At 31.8% G+C, this 23,004-nt stretch overlaps 1 protein-coding gene and 2 long non-coding RNA genes across 3 annotated transcripts; 2 read left to right on the top strand and 1 right to left on the bottom strand.

Annotated features, from left to right (window-relative positions):
• The first annotated feature begins 1,443 nt into the window (after nt 1-1,443).
• On the top strand, nt 1,444-2,468 carry LOC135125600 (uncharacterized). The gene is made up of 4 exons (XR_010279915.1): nt 1,444-1,499; nt 1,598-1,899; nt 1,961-2,131; nt 2,179-2,468. It is a non-coding gene; the product is annotated as an uncharacterized LOC135125600 (long non-coding RNA).
• Nucleotides 2,469-9,037: 6,569 nt separating this feature from the next.
• Nucleotides 9,038-9,679, top strand: LOC135125599 (uncharacterized). Its single transcript, XR_010279914.1, has 4 exons — nt 9,038-9,109; nt 9,167-9,259; nt 9,308-9,463; nt 9,524-9,679. It is a non-coding gene; the product is annotated as an uncharacterized LOC135125599 (long non-coding RNA).
• A 165-nt stretch (nt 9,680-9,844) lies between these two features.
• Nucleotides 9,845-11,600, bottom strand: LOC135125779 (luciferin sulfotransferase-like). The gene is made up of 5 exons (XM_064051459.1): nt 11,315-11,600; nt 11,171-11,267; nt 10,937-11,120; nt 10,750-10,870; nt 9,845-10,679 (listed from the first exon to the last, which is right to left on the bottom strand). Exons 1-5 carry the CDS (start codon nt 11,481-11,483, stop codon nt 10,288-10,290), a joined length of 963 nt encoding a protein of 320 aa, XP_063907529.1. The 5' UTR covers nt 11,484-11,600; the 3' UTR covers nt 9,845-10,287.
• Nucleotides 11,601-23,004: the final 11,404 nt, after the last annotated feature.

Below are 23,004 nucleotides of genomic sequence, written 5' to 3'. Positions count from 1 at the left end.
TCTAATAAATTCATCTTTATAATTGATAGTCCTGCATTTTTTGTATTTTCGCCTAAAATTATTCTTAAGCTTAAGAGTGGTTCTTTATTCAGTACTAGACCACTTGGGAAAGTTTTTGCTGCCAGATGTAAATTTGGGTACGCAAGAATAAAAAATGTGATATATTTTATCATAAAAAGTTTTACATGCCAAATTAACATCTGTAAGATTATATAATAAAATAAGCCATAGTATAGAACTGGAAAATTTGTTTTGCGAAAATTTTAGTTATTATGACCTGAATATTTTGAAAATTTTACAAACCGCGCTATTAAATATGTTGTGTTTTCGGCGTTGTGGGAATAAACTTTCTATAAAATACGAAATATTCGACAAGTTTAATATTTAATTTTGTGAATTTGATTTTTACTTCCTGAGCGTAAGCAAAGAAAGTATTGTAATGGAGTCTATCAGGGGGCGACTGGCTACTTCTATGTTTTCTCGACATTTCATGAGCTATTGAATATGAAAAATTAGGTCTCCTGGTTCAGTCTGTGTGTCGTCTGTTCAGATTTTTATTAGGTAGATAATCTCCAAAACTACCGGACTGATTGTATTTCATATGTATGTTAACTAACCAAAACTTGTCCAGTCTCCCTATCAATGTCATAACATCTGAAAAATGTTTATAATAAATTTTATAAAATAGCATACTATTGTATATGTTTTATTAAATATAAATTAGCAAAATCAAATTTTTTAATTTTTCAAAGAAAGGGTATTTGTGGCACTGTACTTTTTAAGACATATGTTAATACATATGTTTTGTCTTTGCCCGTCTCTAGTCTAATGAGTTTTCCAAAAAAATGTAGTATATTTTGCGAAAACGCATTTTGATTCATTTTCCTTTGTATTTAGGGTAAATGTGTACAAGAGTGCGAATATGTATAAGAGTACGCACTGATGATTTCTGCTTATTAGTGCAATCTGGGTAAGATGAAGTTATACCATTAAGAATCTAATGCTAAACCTGAGATAAAGGTGCAAAAATGATTTGTATATAGTTTATAGTTTGGTCGTACTGACGATTTTATGTTCACACGTTGTGCGGATGTAATTTTTACCACTCATAGTTTTGGTTTTTTGTAAGGTACGTACCAGTTCTTTTATTTTACAGTAATAATTTTCATTAGCTGTAACTTTTAAGGTGTCGTTATACACTAACAGTTTTACACTTTCTATACGCGATCTAAATGATCTGATACGACACCTGGTGTCAAAAATGTGCACTACTCAGGAGCACAGTGAAAGATGAAAATACTGTTGGTTGTACAGTGAAATTTCGTTGTTTTATGTTAAACCAACAAAATTAAATAAGTTGGTCCCAGTATTCCTGAAAAAATGACTGTTAACAATACAAATTGTTGTGTTTTTCGCTGCCATAGCAAAAACAATAGAAACAGTCTCTTTTCATAAATTCCCCATAAAAAACAAGTCATTTGTTTAAATGTTATGAACAGGTAAGTATTCATATCAACAGTAAATTTAGTTTAATCAGTATTTAACTAAATTGTTTTTGATTATCAGTATAATATGTATATATATATTATATTTTTAGGTTAGGAATCAGGGAAAAAAATGGACAGATATAAGACTTGGATGGTAAAGCTAAATATGGGAAAACCAGCAACAAAGCACATGAAAGTGTGTTCACTACATTGTAATCAGGATGATTTCATATTGAGGATTTGATTTGAGGACCCAGGTGGGTTAGTTAGCTTCGTGCTTGCCCACTACACCTTGGGTCGTGGGTTCGATTCCCGCCTTGCCTTTTGGGTGTTGTGTATGTCATGTTTCCTGTAATTGGGCCTCCAGCTTGTTAGAGACATCATAGGATAAAATAAATAAAAATATTACCTGGTAAGTACAGATTTGGGTAAATGTTGTTAATGTATAATAGACAATAAATGAAATATTGTAGATGTAAGTATCATTACTAAAGAATTACTACCTAGAAGGCCCAAAAATCGAGACTTTAAAGCAGTCAGAAGTACAACAATGAGAAAATCTGAAGGTTACATAATTTCAAGTACAGATAGTACTGATGTAAATTGCTTCGACAGCAGTCAGTTACATCAAAAAACTGTTTCAAGTATGTATACATTTGATGATATTTAAAAAATACAGATTATTTTCTAGCATTAGAAATGGAAACCGTGCAGGCTTTGTTACATTTACAAAATTCACAAAAAAAGGATAAAAATATTCAAGTGACAAGTGGAGATTTAGTGGCACCTTTTATAAGTACACTTAAATCTGATAATGATTTAAATACAATGGCTGGAATACCATCCTTTCTGTTATTTAATGCTATTGTTGCAAATTGTGAGATGTTTGGAAAATTCTGTAATAAACATAAATTAAACTTGAAAGAACGTGTTCTGTTAACTTTTATGAAACTGAAAAATACATTTTCTTATGCTGTTTTAGCAGTTTTGTTTAAAACGGTGACAGCAATGACCTGAAATATTATTCATGCTTTATTATTTTATTATTATGCATTATTCCACTCATACATAGTATGAAATGAACACTTAATTTAAAAAACAATAATCGCTATAATTAATAAAGTTTTCACAGAAGTTTTAACACCACATGATTTAGCATGTGTTCACTTAAAAAGTTAAACAAAGGGTTAATAACATGAGAACTACAAAAAAAACTGACACAAACAACGAAACAGGCTGTAAACTGAACAAATCCACTACAAAAACGCTCGATTTATTAACACAACACACTTTTTTCACACGATGGACACTTAAGACTTGCCATAAAGGATACGTCAAATATGCCTTAGAGCGGCCATGTTGCAGTTAACAGTGGCGCCCCCAACGGTCATTTAGTTCGCGTATCCATCAAAAGCTTTCAACTTTGAAAACATTAGGTTATGTACAAATGTACAAGAGTGCGCAGCGAGGTATTGTATAAGAGTGCGCATTGCTTGCGATATGTAGTCTAATAGTCTTGTAGATACATATCATACGATAATGAATTATTTAACTCTACTACTTTGTACTGCTTCTCAAGTTGTGTGGTGGTGGTTAGGGTGATTTTTTTTTTAATTTTTACTTCCTGAGCGTGTTGTAATCGAGTCCGTCGACCGAACTTTCTACTTTTACGTTTTCTCAACTTTTCAAGACCCCTAGCGTACGGAGAAATAGGTTTCCCGTTTTATGTGTAGTCTGTAGTCACTTATTCCCATTTATTTTAACCTTAGAAACAAAGATTTTTTCATAAAATGTAATGCGCACTCCCTAAGCGTCCAAATGCGCACTCTTGTGCAATGAACTGTCTAAGAGTGCGCATTTACACATCTTGACAAAAGTTGAAATTACTCTTAAAATATAGTGGTCTTGGGACGTACAATTAAATATATCTGGTCTCTAAACATGTATATGACGAACCCATATCATAAAATTTGTCTATCCAAAAAAATTAAAAAGTTGTTGACAATTTTACACTATTAGTAACAGAAGTGAGCTTAGGAAAGCGTAAAAAAATTTCCAATGTGTTATTTATATTTATTTTTACGTATTCAATAGCAGTAACACGTATTTAAAACAACAAGTAATACTTTGTTTGTATTATTTGTTCGTTATAAAAATTGCATTCATTTATCAGTAACTTCTAAACGAAATAAAATCTAATTGGTTAGAGATATCGGCAAAGTTGTGTAAGGTTCATCTGGCAACGTTCTAAATTATCTATGAGATTCTTCTTTCCGTCGCCTTCTATCGACTGGTAGATTTAAGAACAGATTTGTTGCTGTTGTGTAGGTAGTCTATGCGAGCAATTGGGGTCTAAGCTATTCGACGGCGTTTGACGGCCAAATGTTGATTCACCATCTCTTATTCGCCGGCCTTCGGCGTGTTCGCTCCAAACAGTAGAATGGGTCTATCTGTATGTACTTAATCAATGGACACCATTAGTCATTAACTCATTACCAGTCTGTAGGATTTCGGGAGGAGTTAACGATTCTTCAACATTCATTTTCGTGTGCAAGCAAACAAATCACTTGTCACTTGAAACTGACATTGCTTTGCACTTTCTGTAAATTGATCGTTAATGATATACACCCAACCAACAGTACAATTTCATAGCAGTCTTTGATATTTACCTCGATATCTATTTTAAATTAAATATAGTTAGCCCTTCGGGTTTGATAATTTAGAAATAAATATTCGTTGTAAGGTTAATATCAAAAACAAATAAATTCAAAAAGGAGATCATTAGGGCATCTCTTCTTTGGATAATGTTCTATATAGAACCGTAAATCACTCGCCATACATCAAAATCACACCAGTCCTTTCACAGTTTGAACACGAATTGATGCAGAGTATCAATTCTGAATAAATGTGAGTTTTAACATGACAGTATCTTACGCTATGTCCACGTTATTACACACAACAGATAACTATATTTTACTTAAAAAAAAAATGGTACGAAATATGAAAAATGGCTTTGAAATTGTATTTCTGGCTGTGTTTTAAACATTTTAAGAGTGGAACTTTTCGTAAATAACTTTGTATACTATATATACCTTAACTAAGCTTTAAATAATAAGTGTGACATATTTAGTCCTGGAATAATACTACGCTCCACATTAAAACACACTGCTTGCTGGTTTCAAGAATTTGTTAGTTGTTTGTAAATGGAGCAGGTATGTGTATCCTGTAATCACTTAACCAGAATCACTAATCAACGTACACTCAACAAAGAACTTGTAATGATGCTATTGAATCTCTCTGTTCTCTCACCAGCGTAAACCGTCATAATTCGAAAAATTACTGAAACATATATTTTCGTTTTTATCAATGGATAATATTATATATTTCATACAAAGGGACTGGTTGCAAGCAATAAATACAATAGAGGACAGAGGAATAATAATTTCGTGGACTAATCACATGTAATAATAAAATAAAATGCAGGAGTGGGTAACCATGAGTTAACTCTATTTTTTATGAAAATTATTTCGTAGAGAAATATAAGAATCAATAAACCTAAATAAAATACTCCACATTAGTACGTAAACACAACTTCATTGTTGCACAAGACATGACACTAGACGACAGAAAACCGCAATAAAAAGTGTTTTAAACTGAAGCTGATTGATTTTTCTATGATTTTGATCACCACCAATTTAAACTATAGCTGGTGAGTTTTTCATAAAACTTTTATTGTTTCATAGCTATTAGACGTGTCTCCTTCAAACGAATAAAATATATTCAGAATTCTCTTTAATTCTCTTATTTTTGTTTAATCTGTATATAATTAAACAAAAATGTTTATTTCAGATTTCTTACAATGGAAAAAAATTTAATATGTAAAGTAACTCGAAGAAATCTGCAATTTAGTTTGATGTGGCCAAAATTTTCAGAAGAACTTAATCCCAGTTACTGGCATTACATTCGAGTTTCAGTATTTTTATCCTCATGTGGAGCTCTAGTTCTGTCAATAATGATACACATTATTATGACCATAAAATGTAAGTACTTGCTTTTTTAGAAACTTTTAAATATCTGAAAATTTTAGATAAAATTTATCAGCATATAAGCGGAAATATTGCCGGATTTACCTCCTTGCTTGGCATGACATACATGAGTATAATTTATGCGCATCATCAACCAAAAATTGCCCTTTTACTTAAAGATTTATCTAATTTCCAAAAATATGGGAAACCTTCGGGTTTTGAAAAACTAAACGAAAGACTAAATTTCTGGGCACCCGTACCATTTATACACCCAACAATAGGTGTTCTTTTTTACAGTTTTACAAAATTCAAAAACAAATCCATTTGTGAACTGGCAAATGAAGGAAAAGTAGTGAAGGATATGTGTGGACTTATGTATTCATTTTGGATTCCATTCGACATAAACTATTTTCCAGTGATTCAAATAACTGCCTTGTGTGTAACGACGGTGGTAATAATGATAGCAAGGGTACGTACAGGAATTGCGTTTCAAGCATTGGAGATCACCCAGAATGTCATTTTAAGAATCAGACAACTAAATGTCATGATCGAAGACATTTTTAATACTAATGATAATCTCGTAACAAAAAGAAACAAATTAACGAAGTGTATTTTATATCATCAGGAAATAATAGAGTAAGTTTTGCATAAACGTGAAGCGTGCTTTCAGAAAATATGTTTCAGCATGTCTGTAAAGTTAAACAAGTATTTTTCTGGCATTATGGTAACACATTTTGTAATGACCTCCATAATTTGTGGTTGTATTGAAAAGGAAATCATTGATGTGAGAAAAATAAAATATATTGTTATAACATTTGTGTATATATATTTTCAGGGAATATATTACGCCGCAACTCATCTTATTTCTTGGATTCTTACTCTTTTTCTCGTATCGTTCGGAGGTCAAAAACTTATGGATGCAGTAATTGACCCATTTTTGATGTTTAAATTTTAATTTATTAAATCCAATTTTAGAGCCAATCTGTAACAGATACTCTTGTGGCAACAAACTGGTATTTGGGAGATATTAGTTTACAAAAAGACATTCTCTTCATGCTTCAAAGATCACAAAAATATATGTGCGTTTATGTAGGTTCATTTGGAATATTATCTTATGAATTCTTTCTGGGAGTATGTGGAAAAGTTAACAGTTCTTTATAAAATAAGTGCCTTTTCCATTTTTAGGTTATAAAAATGTCTTATTCCATCCTAGCTATGTTAAAGTCTTAATTTATTCTAAAACTGAATAAAAGAAGATACACTTTTTGTATGGTCGTCGTACTTCTTAGAAAATGGTATTTTGTACAACATTTTTTTGATAAAACTGACAGATTCTCAAGGTGGACTCATCAACTATAAATGTAGAAGTATCTTTTTTTATAAAATTTAAATAGCATTTGCCATGCAAATTTTGAAATGGTGGAATCAAATTGTTGGTGTTAAATTCCCATTATATTTGTCGATTTTCAGTCAATAAATTTGTTATTAGTTGAAAAGGAAATAGACGTTTAGAGCAAAAAATTAGTTTAAGATTATTTAGAAGAAGATCCTAACCTCTGAAATACAAACCCAGTCCTTAGAAAAATAAATTGTTTCACTCATTAATTTTTTCGCCCCGTTTAAGCAAGTCTAAAAAAAATATAAATATAAGACTTTCTGTGTTTTATGTAAGATTTAGCTTGCAAAATTGTGAAAAAATGTCTTAAGTGTTTTATACAATAGGTATACCTACAATGATTTTCTTTTTACATTATTTATTTTTTACCATGCATTTTTTTCCTAAATATTAATTATTGTTTCATGTTTCAGAAGTATGTTACTTAATAAATTTTAAATTGCATTTATCGTGCAAAGTTTTGAGGTGACGTTATCAAATTTTGTTGTTTTTGAAAAAACTATGGTACGGTACGCCTTAAAAACAGAGCACTCTGTACAGTTGAAAATAATTGAAATGTAGAGTCCTCAAAGAATTATAGAATTTTGCTCATTAACTTTTTTTTTAATATTTATTGAGACATCGAGGGACGCGTGTTTGTTAACTCACCCTGTATAATTTTTCCATCATGGTGGACATGTACTTCACTATCTGCTTGAATGTAACTGCCATGAAAATTAATTTACTTTATTATTGTATAAAGATTTTCAACCTGAAATAACAAATCTGAAAAAATACCAAGTATACCAAAATAAAATATTTCAAAAAAAGCCAACCATTGTTCGTTTGTTCTTAATAACCTATTTAAGAATAATCGCAGTACGTCGTTTAGAGTAATGTGCATTCCTTCAATAACACAATTTTAATCAATTCTCTAAAAGCAATTGCGTGACGTAAATGGGTTGTCACAGATAAGCACAACAAAAAGTTTATTCCACATCCGACATACAAGGAACTGAATTATTCAGGAAACCGAAAATTGAATGTTATATTCCAATGTAAATTTCTTAGAAAGACTTCATGAACTTCCCAGAATGCATAACAATTCGGGTTTTCATCAGTCGACCGAAAGTTCAGCTTTCAAATAGTTCTACGCTTTTTAAATAGTGTTTAATGTATTAAATATAAAATTTTAAAAGCTTCGCACGGTGGACACAGTTTATTTTTGGAAGTAAGAAATGGTATGCCATATGAACAACAGTTTCAAGGATAAGATAAAAATTGCTGCTGTGACCCGAAAAATTCTTCAGTACAGTTTATTATGGCCTAAAGATGGCACAGAACTGAATCCAGGACTCGAATACAAGCTAAAAGTTTTTGGTTTCTTTCTTATAACAGGTACAATGTCTCTGTTGAATACTATACATTTTCTACTAGTAATCAAAAGTATGTTTTCTGAAAATAAGTACTATGCATTCAACTGCTAAATTAATTTCCAGATAAAGAAGGTTTAGATATAGAAGAAGTTGCTGTCATTATAGCCACTTATGGAACCTATTATATGGTTTGTGCTTATATTAATAATCAACACAATCTGGCACTTCTTTTACATGATTTGTCAGATTTTAAAAAATTTGGCAGACCTCCAGGATTTGATAAAAAGAATAAACAATTGAACTTTTATTCACAGCTAATAGTTCTATATTCATTACTGGCTGTAGGATTCTACGCTTATATGAGATATCTTGATAGAGACACCTGTAGAGCATCTCATGCTGCGAAAAAGACAAACGGAAATTTCTGTGGATTGATAACACCCCTTTGGATTCCTGTCAAAACTGATTACTTTCCAGTATTTCAGCTTTTATTTATCTATGTTTTTATTGCTGTTCACATGCTTGTAAAAATGGGCATGCCTATATCTTTTAGTGCTCTAGAAATAGCCCACCACATTATACTAAGGATAAATCATTTAAAAGACATGATAATAGAGTGTCTAAAGAACAAAAATGATGAAGAGAGAAGTGCAAAACTAAAAATATGCATATTGTACCATAACGAAATCTTAAAGTAAGTTGACCCGAATTTTTTACGATAATCTTTACGCCGAATTTTCTTTTAGTTTAACAGCGAGGTTAGATAAAACATTTTATCATTGTATGTTTGGACATTTTGCTCTAACTGGAGCAATTTGTGCGGTCCTGGAAAAACAAATTGTGGATGTAAAAACAACAAAACTAGTAAGTAAATACAAATAGACTCAAAATTTTCGTTTTTAGGGTTACAATGTATATGCAGCTGTTGTTCATTTTGCTGGATGGATTTTGGCACTTCTTTTAGGATGCGTTGGAGGACAACACCTTCTGGATGCAGTAAAGCATAGTTTTTAGTGAGACTGTAGATACATCGATTTTTTATAGAGCGAGATTATACCAGGAGCTATATGGAGTTCAAATTGGTACATGATGCCCGCAAAAGTACAGAAAGATGTACTTTTTATGCTTGTAAACTCGCAAAACAAGTTTTTCATCAGAACCGGCCCGTTTGGTATACTGTGTTTACCACTTTTTGTTTCGGTAACATATTAATATTTGAGTAATATGTGTGAATTTGTGTGTTTTTTGTTAAAATTGCAGGTGCTAAAAGCATCATATTCAATTCTTTGTATGTTTTGATGGACATTACCAGTGTATGGAGTGTGATATTTGGTAGATAATACTTATAATTTACAAAAATGTGATATTATAAAATTGCTAACAGGTGAACAGAATAAGCCACCAAAGCACCTAAAATTTGTGTAAATATCTATTTTAATTTATATCCTTTCGTATGCAGTGATTATAAAAAAGTCAATGGCAAAATTCAGTCTTTGCAGTTTTGTCCAAGATTGTAAAAAATAATGGAATTGCATAAACATTTAAATACATACATGATGTCATTAATAATAATAAATAAAATTGGTTTCCGTATCAAATATATTTCTCATATCTTAAATTGAACTTTACAACACATAAAATCGTTTGACCTGTTTAATTGTGCAAACGTCTTCTCATCTGAACATTTCTTTATCTAACTAAGTACACGTTTCAAGAAATATTATTGCGCAACTGAAAAGTATGCATGTATATATACGTATACGCATACAGAAAAAACTAATAAGCGTTTATAATGTTTATGGAAAGATGGACTCCAGAGCTAAAATTGATACAAATTCGTTCTTTACTTTATAAATAATACGATTTAATGATTTAAAATCGTTCCATATTATCATAGGCGCAAAAATATTTTTAAACTAAATAAATTTTCTTCATACTAAACAAAATTTCATAAATTTATGATGCTTTCGTATTACTATCACTGTATAACAACAAATTTTTATTTTCTAAACTAGTTCCTAAAACTAAATAATGTAGTCACTATCTTGTATATTGCTTCTGATCCACTCGTCAAATCTCTTTAACATATCTGTCGTCATTGTGGTTTTGTGATCTCCAGCTTTCCCGGATCTCATAAATCTTCCGTCAAAGTCGTCGGTTAATTTAAGTTTTTTGTTAATTTCACCAAGAAATTCTTTATTTACAGCGTTATTTTTGCTCATGGACTCAAAACTAAGGTGTTTGCTCAGAATTTTCACTTGTTGTTCACTCAAAGAACGACCCAAAAATTTAGTCACTTGTCGAATAACTCCACTTATGTCATTCTTCATGTCTTCGTATTTTATAAAGAGTACGTTTGGGGAATTTCGTAAATTCCAGAATGGCAAAACGTGTTTCCAGAAAGGTGCATACATCACTAAAATTTAACAAAGGATAAGTATATGACTTCATAAAATATTACAGATATTTTCGCTTAACAATGTTACCTTTTCCAGCCAAAAATAATTCACAGAATTCTTCAAAGTTACCCTTAAATCCTTCTATTAACCTCGAATGGTGGTAATAAGAAATGCATGCGTCTCTAGAGTCACGGGCTACATAAATTATCTAAACAAACCTTGCTAATGTGTTGTCACCGTAAAAACATTATATTTTAAGTATTATGTGTTGTACCTTTGGTTTTTTTACACCATCTTTTATCTGCATTGGTAACAAGTCTAAAGGTAAGTGCGTTTTGACAACCAATGGGCTCGGTAAACTTTTATAATAACCAATAGAATCATGTAAGAATGGTGGAAGATTATTTTCTTCCGGATTCTTTTCGTGCCACTCTCTGTCGTCATAGATAATTGAAAACCTAGGTGTATATGTTTAATAAACATCCATGCAAAACTTGGTTCTACTTACTCTACAAACGGACTACGGTAGTCTAAAGACACGTTGCCACCTTCAAAGTCAAGATTGTTTAAGATCATCCACACCATTTCTTGAGTCCATGTTGTTCCTTTTATGGTTTTAGTTTTGCAAAAATATGAGTAATTTTAGTCTTACCGACTTTGGGAAACGTACAAATCCAGACATCATTTTCGCTTACTTCCAAGTTATCTAATTCTTGTTTCAGATCGCCGTATCTTTCAGAAAGTGTAAAACCATTAACTGTTATGTATCTTTTTCTAAAGATATTTGTAAATTTTTCTTGCTGAAGTTTGTCTAGTTCCATGTTAAAATTGTCCAAAAATAATAACTAGTTGAAACAATTCAACAATCCTTTTATACACGTCGTACAAGTGTTTACCAACTACGATGTTGTAGTGCCATATCAAGGTATTAAATACGCGCAAATAATGACACAGAGAGCAGCATCATTAAAATTAATGTGAACAACAACCATATTTTGATAATCGTTGCATTAAAAATACAAGGCCAAGGGATTTGAGTGTGAGATGCGTTACATGTATACGAAAATTTACTTCACCAAAAACAAACATTGATAACAGGATAATAATTAAGCTTTAATCAAACAACTAAAAGATAATTTAATTTAAAAGAAGTTTTTAATATAAATATTGGAGGTATTTTACGTCAACTGATCGGTCAATTTATGACTTCATCAAATTGTTGGTGGGGATGATCAGACAAAATTTGTTTAACGTTTTACCCTCTACATGATATTCCTAAAACATTTATATAAATCGATAACTATCAGTCCAGTAGTTTCGGAGATTATGAGACAGTCAAACAGAAAAGAGAAACTGATTTTTTCAGACACTACGTGTCATGAAACATCTTTAGCTTTCTGCCAGCCCGCCTTTGCAGAAAGTTAAAACTACTGACTATAATTGTGTCATTTGGCAGGCTTGACTTACAATTAGTCCAAGAGTAGATCTATTTTCTGCAGCCCTTGATTTGACGATCTCAGTATCTTCATTCTCCTATGACGGAGTGCTGCAGGTGCTAGGAATGTATCACTTGCTGTGATTAGATCTAGTGTACCTAGATAATAATTATGAGTAAGGCAATGAGCGTGATTCATTTTTTCCACGGCCTATTTAAAAGAAATTTTATTTTAATGTTGTCAATTTGACATTCATAACCGTTCGTCAAGTAGAAATTTGAACGATGACCGGCTGCAGAGTGAAAGGTTGTCAAAATAGATCTGAGAATATTCCACAAAAGCCATATTTTCGTGCACTATGGTTAAAAAACTTGAACATTGCGCCGAGGAAATATGGACGAGTTAGCGACCAACATTTCTGTGAAGATCAATGGGAAATAAGTATATCGCCAAAAATTAAAGAAAAATGCTGTTCCTTCAATTTTTCCCTATGCAACGGAGAGTAATAGTTCAAATAGTGAGCTCTCTAGTGAATATTTTCAGTTTGAATCTCCCCTGTCAAATAATTCTCTTTCTTCTCAACGTCTCTGACCTGAATTTGTTTCGTCTAAGCGTGTAAGCGTGCTACAATGTGGCATAAAATTTCAATTAATCTCGCTGTGTGTTGCTTGTATGGAAAGATTTTGTGTAGAAATCGTTACCGCAAAGTTTCTCGCGAGAAAATAAAGTTAACTCGAATTAACCATAACAAAAAATTCATTAATACTGCTAAAAACAAATGTAAAGCTATGTGGACAGTAACAAATGAATCTCGCAATAATCTTGGCTCCAACAATAGCTATAGCAAGCAAGCCTGTGATATATCTAGTGATAATTTTTTAATGATTACTTTACGAATGTTGCACCATGCTTAATTAATGATCTTCCTACAGACTTTGAAAACCCTATACAATTAATGTCCGATAATTCCAAATTTATGTTTTTGTGTTCTACTAATGCTTTTGAATTCACTGAAGTATCAATGGTGCAGGTCAGAGACGTAATAAACGATTTAAAGAACTCCAACTGCAAAGATGTAGATAATCTAAACGTCAATCTTATTAATAAGACTATTAGATCTCATCATCTCTCCGCTCACTAGACTTGTCAATCTGTGTATCAAAGCTTCCGTTTTTCCTGACTGTCTAAAAGTTGCCTTTGTTATTCCTATTTACAAAAAAGGGAATGTTAATGATGCGAACAACTACAAGCCCATCTCCATCCTGCCAGTCTTTTCCAAAGTACTGGAGAAACTTTTATACATACAGTTAAGAATTTTTTTTGAAAATAATCAACTGTTTGCTCACTCCCAGTTTGGTTTTCGTAAAGGACGAAGCACTACTGACGCTGCACTATCTCTAACAAACACAATATTGCAATGCTTTGAGAAACATGAATTTGGAGTCATCAATCTTCTTGATCTGATCAAAGCTTTTGACTGTGTCTCCAATGACATCTTGTTGACAAAATTACATATGTATAATATCAGTCCCCATAGCTGTAGCCTACTTTCTTCTTTCCTCTTCGGACGCCACCAGTTAGTTAAAGAAGGTGATTCAATTTCCGGACTCCTTCCAATAAAAATTGGAGTGCGCCAAGGATCTGTTCTTGGGCCACTCCTGTTTTTAATCTTTATAAATGATTTTCCTTTATATTTACAGGAGAATAGTGTCACGACCGGGTCGGGGGAGAGATTGGTAGAGCTAAGGATAATTACCCGATCCGACGTTAAGAATAAAAATCCCAAATACATTAAATAAACTAAATATATTTCAACTTACATTACAAATTCCATCCTTAGGGGGTACGGTGCGTCACTTCACTTCTCTCACTTTTTCCTTCCCCTGTCCCTAGTTAGTACCGACTGCCCCTTTCGTCAGTCCGCACTCCCCCCACCTAAGCTTCCGTAATGCCAGCAAAAAGAGGTTTTTGCTGACATCCCACAAGCATGACATGAGGCAATCTTTACATAACTAGGGCAACTAGCAGTTTCTATTGTCACGGAACTGCTAGTTGCCCTAGTTATGTAAAGATTGCCTCATGCCATGCTTGTGGGATGTCAGCAAAAACCTCTTTTTGCTGGCATTACGGAAGCTTAGGTGGGGGGCAGTGCGGACTGACGAAAGGGGGCAGTCGGTACTAACTAGGGACAGGGGGAAGGAAAAAAGTGAGAGAAGTGAAGTGACGCACCGTACCCCCTAAGGATGGAATTTGTAATGTAAGTTGAAATATATTTAGTTTATTTAATGTATTTGGGATTTTTATTCTTAACGTCGGATCGGGTAATTATCCTTAGCTCTACCAATCTCTTCCCCCCGGACCCGGTCGTGACAATATTTTAGAGACACAATCAAAGCTTTTGACTGTGTCTCCAATGACATCTTGTTGACAAAATTACATATGTATAATATCAGTCCCCATAGCTGTAGCCTACTTTCTTCTTTCCTCTTCGGACGCCACCAGTTAGTTAAAGAAGGTGATTCAATTTCCGGACTCCTTCCAATAAAAATTGGAGTGCGCCAAGGATCTGTTCTTGGGCCACTCCTGTTTTTAATCTTTATAAATGATTTTCCTTTATATTTACAGGAGAATAGTATATTATTTGCCGATGATACGATTATAGTGAGCACTGGTACTAACGTCAATAACGTAATTCATAGACATAAAGAGACACAGTCAAGAGCAGAAGCTTGGTTTACAGCTAATAGATTGCTTCTAAATAAAACCAAAACGGTTGAAATGTTATTCTCATTGAAAGAACATGATTTCCACGACGATATATTGATAACCATCTTCAATGGAACTGGCATGAAGAAATGACCGCCAAAACTATTTTTAAAAATATATTTCTACTGAGAAACCTCAGCAGCAAAGTTCCTACCGATTTCTTAAAAAATGCCTACTTTGCTCTCTGTCAGAGTCATTTTACTTACGGGCTAATAGTTTAGGGTCATTCTCCAATAAGGCATAGATTTTTCAATCTCCAGCGTAAGGCAGTTAGGATTATTGCGGGACTTGGTTACAGAGAAGATTGCAGAGAGAAATTTATTGAACTTAAAATTCTTACTCTAACCTCACTATATATATTTCATTGTCTTATTTTTATAAAAAAAAATTTAAATTTTTCTCTTCATTAAAAGAAGAGAAGAGTAGATAAGTCGCTGTGACAGTGGTCTTCGTTTTTACTAAGTTTGGTCGGGTTGTTCTTGGCGTATATTTTTGAATTTAGTGCCATTTTGTGTGTTTTTGGCCAATCATTTCAGTGGTATAAGTGACTTTTTCAACAATTCAGTTATTTTCGAGTAATTGAACGAAATAATTTATTCGGCGTTTTTTTCCTGGTGCTGGCTTCGTTTTTGTGTGTGCGATACACAGAACTGTGCGGTGTGCAGGTGTATTGTGTGAATACTCCTACTAATATAGTAATTATACACATTACTGCGACAAAATATATAAACAAAATATATAAATAAATAAAAAAAAACAATTTCACAAGAGAATCCCTATCAGGGGACAGATGTAGCTGATAGCATCTGCCCACCTACATATGTGAAAAACCTGAATACATTTTTATAAATCGGTTTCTTTTGTCAGTAACTGATAAAACCTCGAAATGAGTATTTCAAATGCAGACCTTCTCAACGAAATTCGTCAATTACGTGAGGATCTAAATCACAAAATTGATCAGGCTGAATCTAGTATATTGTCCAACGTAAGTAGGCAGTTATTAAGAGAAAACGAGTACTTAAAAAATAAAATTAAGTATCTAGAAAAAGCAAACAAAAGAAACAATATCATCATCTTTGGATTGGAAGTGACAAATGAACGTTTACCCTCACCGGAACTAGCATCCTTTGTATGTGAGAAATTAAAGGAGTTTCTACACATTCAAATTGGCATTTCTGACATCTTAATAGGAAAAAACCAAACCAAAAGACCGGTAATTATTGAATTTATCTCACGTATTAAAAAATATGAAGTACTCCAAGCTCGCATAAATTTGAAAGGCTCGAGGATTTATATAAATAACGATTTAACGACGGATGAACTTAAGGAATACAAAATTTTAAGAACCCATCTTAGTTTGGCTAAACAAAAGAAACTGAAAGCTTATATTAAAGGAAATAAGTTATATGTTAATGATGATGTATATACTGCAAATGATTTAGAAGAAACTGAACAACCGGAGATTTTTATAAAGTCAAAAAGTACTCCGCTAACAACGACACCAGATAGAACGGTAAATATTGATGAAGTATTTCCGACCAAAAACAATTTAAACATTGAAAACAATGTCACTAACTTTTCACCTAATATAGTTACAGTTCCCACAAGCCTGATTAAGACAGATTCAAAACAAATTCAAAAAAAGATACTACGTAGTAATTCAAATAAAGGGTCAAAAATGTAGTAACAGTCAAACTTATTGGTAATGTCTTAAATTGGACTGATTCTGCTCGAATATTAGGCATTTCACTTTGATTATGATTTGCAATTTATATCACATATTTCTTACTTACTTAAATCGGTCTACTTAAGGTTAAAATATTATGTGCTTCCAGGTTTCTCCTAAACTTCAAAATTAAAAAAAAAAAAATTAACGGAATCATTAATTTTCTCGGTTTTATTTTACAACATTACTGTTTATCACCTTTGTTTGTATCCCATACATAAAAGTAGACTGCAAAAGATCCAAAATTTATCACTTTATGTCGAATATCAGAAAACACGACGATTTGTCAAAAAATTTAAACGCTGTTTCAGTTACAATATATAATGATACGTAATGCTGTAGACTGTAACATTAAGAATCTTCCCATTGCCCGATTTAAGAAATATGTATTTTCCACCTTATTCAAATCTTATTTAAAAAAAAAAAAAAAAAAAAAAAAAAAAAAAAAAAAAAAAAAAAAAACAATTCTTAAACTATTAGGTTACGTATTAGATTATCTTATACACGTATTAATGAATCATGTGGTTGTTTTTCATATAAGCTTCTGTAAATTTATAATTGTTTTTTTATCTCATTATTTTTCTTTTCTCTTATAATTATCTCATTTCTAGAATTTCTGTTATATTTTTGTAGTGTAAACTGTAGGTTATTTTTGTAAGAGGTTAAGTGTAAGAATAGCTATAAGCTAAACTTCGCCTCCGAGAGGTACTGTATATGTATCTGAAATAAAGACGTTTATTATTATTATTATTATTATTACTTGTGTCATCGTGATGTCCACAACCATGATACTCGGTACAAGTCTAAACTACGCTTGATAAAACTGAGACTTCACAAGTCTCAAAATGGTACCGAATATTATGGCATAAAATTTTTTAACAAGTTGTCCCATGATGTGCAAACTCTGTCCATGCGTAAATTCAAAATTACTTTGAAACGGTATTTGCTGTCAAAGGCTTTCTACACCTTTGAAGAGTTTCTAAATGATGTGTTGTAATTTTCAATTTAAATGTATTTAATTTTTTATGTTGACTTATGCAAACACCGCTGTAGTTTTTATGCACTAATAAACTTAAACTTATTGTTAATTTGATCGCCATTTTTTGCGATAACTTAGAATTAGTGGACTTAACTATAAATCGTTTGTTTATTTAATCATTAATCAAAATCCGAAGCCTACTTATAATAAATATAAACATAAAAATCTACTGATCTGAAAGTTTAATGTGGTGGCAAATATGATATTATATGCACACGTAAGGTTCTAATTTATTATAAATACTTATTATAACACCTGTTAAAATATTGATCGTGAAATCATAAACAGCAACAAACCATCAGATAATTATTTTATTTTGTCAATAGACAAAGCATTGAATAAGACATTTTAACCACCTATAAAATTAGGTAAAATAGTTGTAAGTTTTTGTTTACAATCTTACCGAAACAAGTAGTGGAAAACAGAGAACGCTAAAGGGTCCAGCAGTGAGACTAAAGCTTTTTTGTGATCTTAATAATACAAATAAAATTTCTCGTTGTAATCTAACATCCGCTTCGTACCATTTCGAAAGACATATAGCTGAAGGAATTGATTCGCTCTAAAACAAAGATCTTAAAAAAATACAAGAAAAATGTGCAACATACAGCGTTAATTAATTGTTGACCAGAAAAGCAAGCAAAGGCTAGGGCAAAAATCCAACCGGAAAAGTGTAATATGGCACATAAACGGTCACCCTAAAACAGTTTCAGTATTTTACTGTAAATTACAACTAGTATTACTAACTTCAGTAAATTGTTTTCCGATACAAGCACAAATTATTGCTGTGATGGTAATATGAATTAACATACCATCAGAAAAACACTTATCCAGTGCTGTGGCTAAACTAAAAAAGAACTTAATAAAAGGTTAAACAAACTGTACAGTCTCACTTTATTATGTGTTTATGGTACAAAATACATTTAGATAGTCTAGTGCGCGAAACTTGGTAGTCTGTATAGTCAAAGCATTCATGAAGCATTTGATTTAAGTGTTTAATTTTTAAAATCAAATATTCAGTTACCTCATAAGCATTGTAAGTTACAAGCATGTTGGGTCTCATTAACAGCTGCATGGAGAGATAAATATATGCGTAAAAAGACCAATAAACAGCAATATTTTTTGTACTGAAAGGGGTCCAAAATTGAGCGATAAATCCACAATTTTCATTAAGACTTTTGCTTATATTTCTTTCCTCACACTTTCCTTTCTGATTAAATTTAAGTATAGTATACCCTGTCACGCCAATTACGAGATAAATAGAAACAAGGCTAGACAAAAAATTCAAAGTTCGTTCCTTCTGATCAAAATTAGTTGGTTTTCCAAAACTTTTAAAATTTGACATTTCTTTTAAAAGGATTGCTAATTTTGGTTGATTTTTTATGTATATAAATGTCATATAGTATATTCCTGTAATTGATGCCAAACCAGTAATATCTTCCATCACGGGTAGTTCTAAATTTTCTAAAAAATGGTTACATGTAAACAAAAGTTACACTAGACGTCCAGAAATACTTGTTATAGTGATTAATAAATGAATCACGATAGATAAAGTTGCAATAAAAGTTATAACGATGTAGGCTACAATCTGGAGAGTGTACAGTTTGCCTCGTTCGAGTTCTTCGCTAGGGAATGGCCATAGTAAGGTGTATCTCAAGTATTTTCTTGTCAGTCTACATATTACAATTTTATCACCAAAATTATCCATATTACCTAAAAGAATGTTTTTTTTTACTTTACAATTAAAACAGTAGAAGAGGTTTTTGGGAGAATATAATTTTTTTTAAATGCAACAAAACAGTTTGAATGCACAGCAGTCTTATTTAGAATGTTCTTATTAAGTGCATTTTAATACATCGGAAGAACTTACTTTGGAATGTCCACTACGTAAACGTTTTCTCAAAAAAGTCACTTAATTTGCAAATCACTATTATGTTTGAAGCAATTTGTGAAACAAAATTTGGGAAACTTGGGTCACTAAAGTTTCTGCTGTAGAATACATTCAATGTCTTTGATGGTTTGCTTACGAATGGCAGTTTTACTATGCAGATGTAAGGACTGACATGTTGTACAACCTATAGCTAGGTATGTAAATATTATCCTTGCGTAACTGTGATTAGCGATTACGGTCTTAGTATTAGTTTAATTCCATTATTTTGTTGGGAATTATTGATTAAAACATAACTTATTATTAGGAAAATGTCTGTGTGCTCGAGGACAAACAAAAAAAGAAATAGCATCTATCATACAATATATAATAATAGATTAGTATGCAAAAATAAATAATAACTAAACAGCACTCTATTCTTTTATAAATATACGCAATTCAGAAGTAACACTCACGTAAATCTTTCGGACAGTGAAAACGAAATATTATTTCGTGCAAAAATTAATAGTAAATTGTCTTGCCGAAAAATGCAAATATTGAATAAAGTAAAATAAAACAGATGAAACAAAAGTCTCAGGTAAAACAGAAACTCTTAGGAAAGTAGAAAAAAAATTAAATGCTAGTATCAACAAATGAGAAGGGAAAGGTGAAACTAAATACTCCATTTATTGGCATCATTAATTATTATTAAAATTATCCCTAATTTTCGTACACGTTAACAATTAAAATACTCGAAAAATTCAACTTTTTCAATTAAATTTTATCTATTCGCGATGTAACAAAAAACTATGTGTTCTGAATCTAAAATAAAAAAAATTGGTCGAACTTCTCGATATTTTTTTGTTTGCACCAGTTAGTAAAAGGTGTATATTCTTTCTCATGAAACATTTTTTATTTTTCCGCCAAAAAGACTGATATTGCTATTGCAGCTGCTTCGGCTGTTTCTGGTGGGGTGCACGAAAATAAATCATCCACCTCCATTTTGATGCACTTTCACACTACTGGTACTCCTACACTGATAACAACTTTTCTGGTTTTTTTTTCAATATGCCCTAGTTTATGTTGTTGTCATCGCTATTTACTTTAATTTATTTCATATCCAAAATTAAGCTTGCTCGTCCCTAAGATAACAGAAGTTTTGAAAAATTCTAAATTCTTCTGGTCGTACATAAAACATTGCAGCATGTTGCAGCCCTCGCAAGCTCAGGATATAAGTTTCACCCTTCGGGTCATAAACGCCTCTTTACGCCCTTGGTACATAAATAACTATTATGTCGTACCGTTTTATTACTTGTCTGTAGTACCCTAGGGCATTAAGAACAGTTGCCCTAGTAATGTCAACAGAAAACGCAATCACAGTCAACTATTATTTAGTGCATTGCTAGTTGTGTAGATAGTGCGTCAGCATTAATTACAAAAAGTCCCAAAAAATTTCTAAAAGTCTCCAAAAGTCTCAAAAGTCCCAAAAGTCCCAAAAGTTGCTAAAAGGCCCAAAACTCCAAAAACTTCTAAAATAATAAAGTCCAATAAGTCTGAAAAATCCAAGAAATACAAAAAATCCAGAACACCCCATAAACACAAGAAACCCAGTAATTTCAAAAATCCGAAAATTGAAAAAACCAAGATATCTAAAAAATCCGAAACTCTAAAAAAACAAAAACACCCAAAAAATCCAAAAAACCAAAAACAGATGAAATGAAAATATAAAAAAAAAATTCAAGACGCATAAATCCTATTCAAGGTGCATAAAATACTGTAGATCTATATTTGTGGCTTGTCAGTACATCAATTTCTTTATTATGGTTTATTCGCTGTGTAAATCTGAGGAAATAAATTAGTTGTTTTGGAATAAATGCCACCATTAAAAGAATACACAAAGATGACTTTTTTTGTGAATATCAAAAACTAAACAGTAGGATATAAAATTTTTTATGTACCACGGGCGACTTATCAACTCTCTGACCATACGTTCTCGGCTCTCTGTCATAAACTATTTAATAATACTCTTGATATATAAATAATTATTTCCGGTGATATTTGAGCAGATTCACGAATAAATTATTTACGAAAACTTTTTATTAATAAGGGCTATTAATGCATGATTTTTGCTTTTTGTTGTTTTTACTTCCCGAGCGTAAGCAAAGGAAGTATTGTAATCGAGTCCATTGGCCGACTCTCTACTTTTACGTTTTCTCGATCTTTCATTACTCCTAGAAGACGAAGAAATAGGTCTGCCATTTCCGTCTGTCTGTCCGTCTGTCCGTCTGTCCGTCTGTCCGTCTGTCTGTCGTCCCGAATTTTATTAGACAGATCATCTCCGAAAGTACTGGACCGATTGTTGTGAAATTTTGTGCTTATATTAGGAATATTATGTACATGGAAAAGCGCTAACCAAAATTTGTCTAATCATCCCCACCACTAATGCGATGACGTCACTTCAAAATTGTACATAGTAAATGGGTTTTAAATTGTATAAAATAACATAGTCCTACATATGTAGTTTACGACTCCTAATAGAGTTTTTATCAGAAACGCCCAGACTTTTGGAAAAAAATTCAAATTATAGATCAACATTTTGCAATTTAATTTTGAATCTGCTAATCCGAATGCTTTGAAATGCTGCAGATGTTTTGAGGCTATAAATCTTTAGTCAAAATATATTTGGTTATCCCCTCCAAAAACTTGATGACGTCAGCTCAAAAGTTTGCCGAATAAATCCTATCTAAAATGTACAAAATATGATGAGTCTGTACTTGTGATCTATCACTCCTTTCATATTTTTTTGATTTGCATATACAGGGGGAAAAAAATAATGAATGCGTAAATTTATTTTACTGATTTACTCAGGAACTACAAAACCGAATGTTTTGAAATCTTGAAAATGTTTTAAAATTATTATAAGCATGGTAAATTTTTGATCAAATTGTATTTGGTCGTCCCCCCTAAAAAAATTATGACGTCACCACAAAATTTTGCTGAATAAATTCTATCTAAAATGTACAAAATATGGTGAGTCTTTTCTTACGATTTCTCATTACATTCAAATTTTTCCGATTTGGATATACAGGGTGACTCAAATAAATTAATGAATGCGTCAATTTATTTTATTGTGTTAACCAGGAACTATAAAACCAAATGCTTTGAAATCTTGCAGATGTTTTAAGGTGATAAAGAGCATAATAAATGTTTAGTCAAAATATATTTGCTTATCCGCTCCAAAAAATTGATGACGTCGGCTCGAAAGTTTGCAGAATAACTCCTTTCTAAACTGTACAAAATATGACGAGTCTTTACTTGTGATTTATCGCTCCGTTCATTTTTTTTTGGACTTGCATATACCGGGTGACTCAAAAAAAATAATGGATGTGTATATGTGTTTTATTGATTTAATCAGGAACTGTAGAACCGAATGCTTTGTAATCTTGCAGATGTTTTAAGGCTATAAAGAGCATAATAAATTTTTAGTCAAAATATATTTGGTTATCTTCTC

The sequence above is a fragment of the Zophobas morio genome, unplaced genomic scaffold, assembly GCF_036711695.1.
Source record: "Zophobas morio isolate AGI-343-1 ecotype UQ-CSIRO unplaced genomic scaffold, CSIRO_AGI_Zmor_V1 ptg000009l, whole genome shotgun sequence".
In the NCBI taxonomy this organism is placed as follows: domain Eukaryota; kingdom Metazoa; phylum Arthropoda; class Insecta; order Coleoptera; family Tenebrionidae; genus Zophobas; species Zophobas morio.
This window is presented reverse-complemented; position numbering and strand designations above follow the sequence as displayed.

What these genes read in the sequence shown, in the direction of transcription:
- LOC135125779 (XM_064051459.1), bottom strand. Translation starts at nt 11,483, where the DNA reads ATGGAACTAGACAAACTTCAGCAAGAAAAATTTACAAATATCTTTAGA. An exon ending in TACCGTAGTCCGTTTGTAGA is followed by an intron (nt 11,121 to 11,170) that starts GTAAGTAGAACC and finishes ATATACACCTAG; the next exon opens with GTTTTCAATTATCTATGACG. An exon ending in ATTATTTTTGGCTGGAAAAG is followed by an intron (nt 10,680 to 10,749) that starts GTAACATTGTTA and finishes GTTAAATTTTAG; the next exon opens with TGATGTATGCACCTTTCTGG.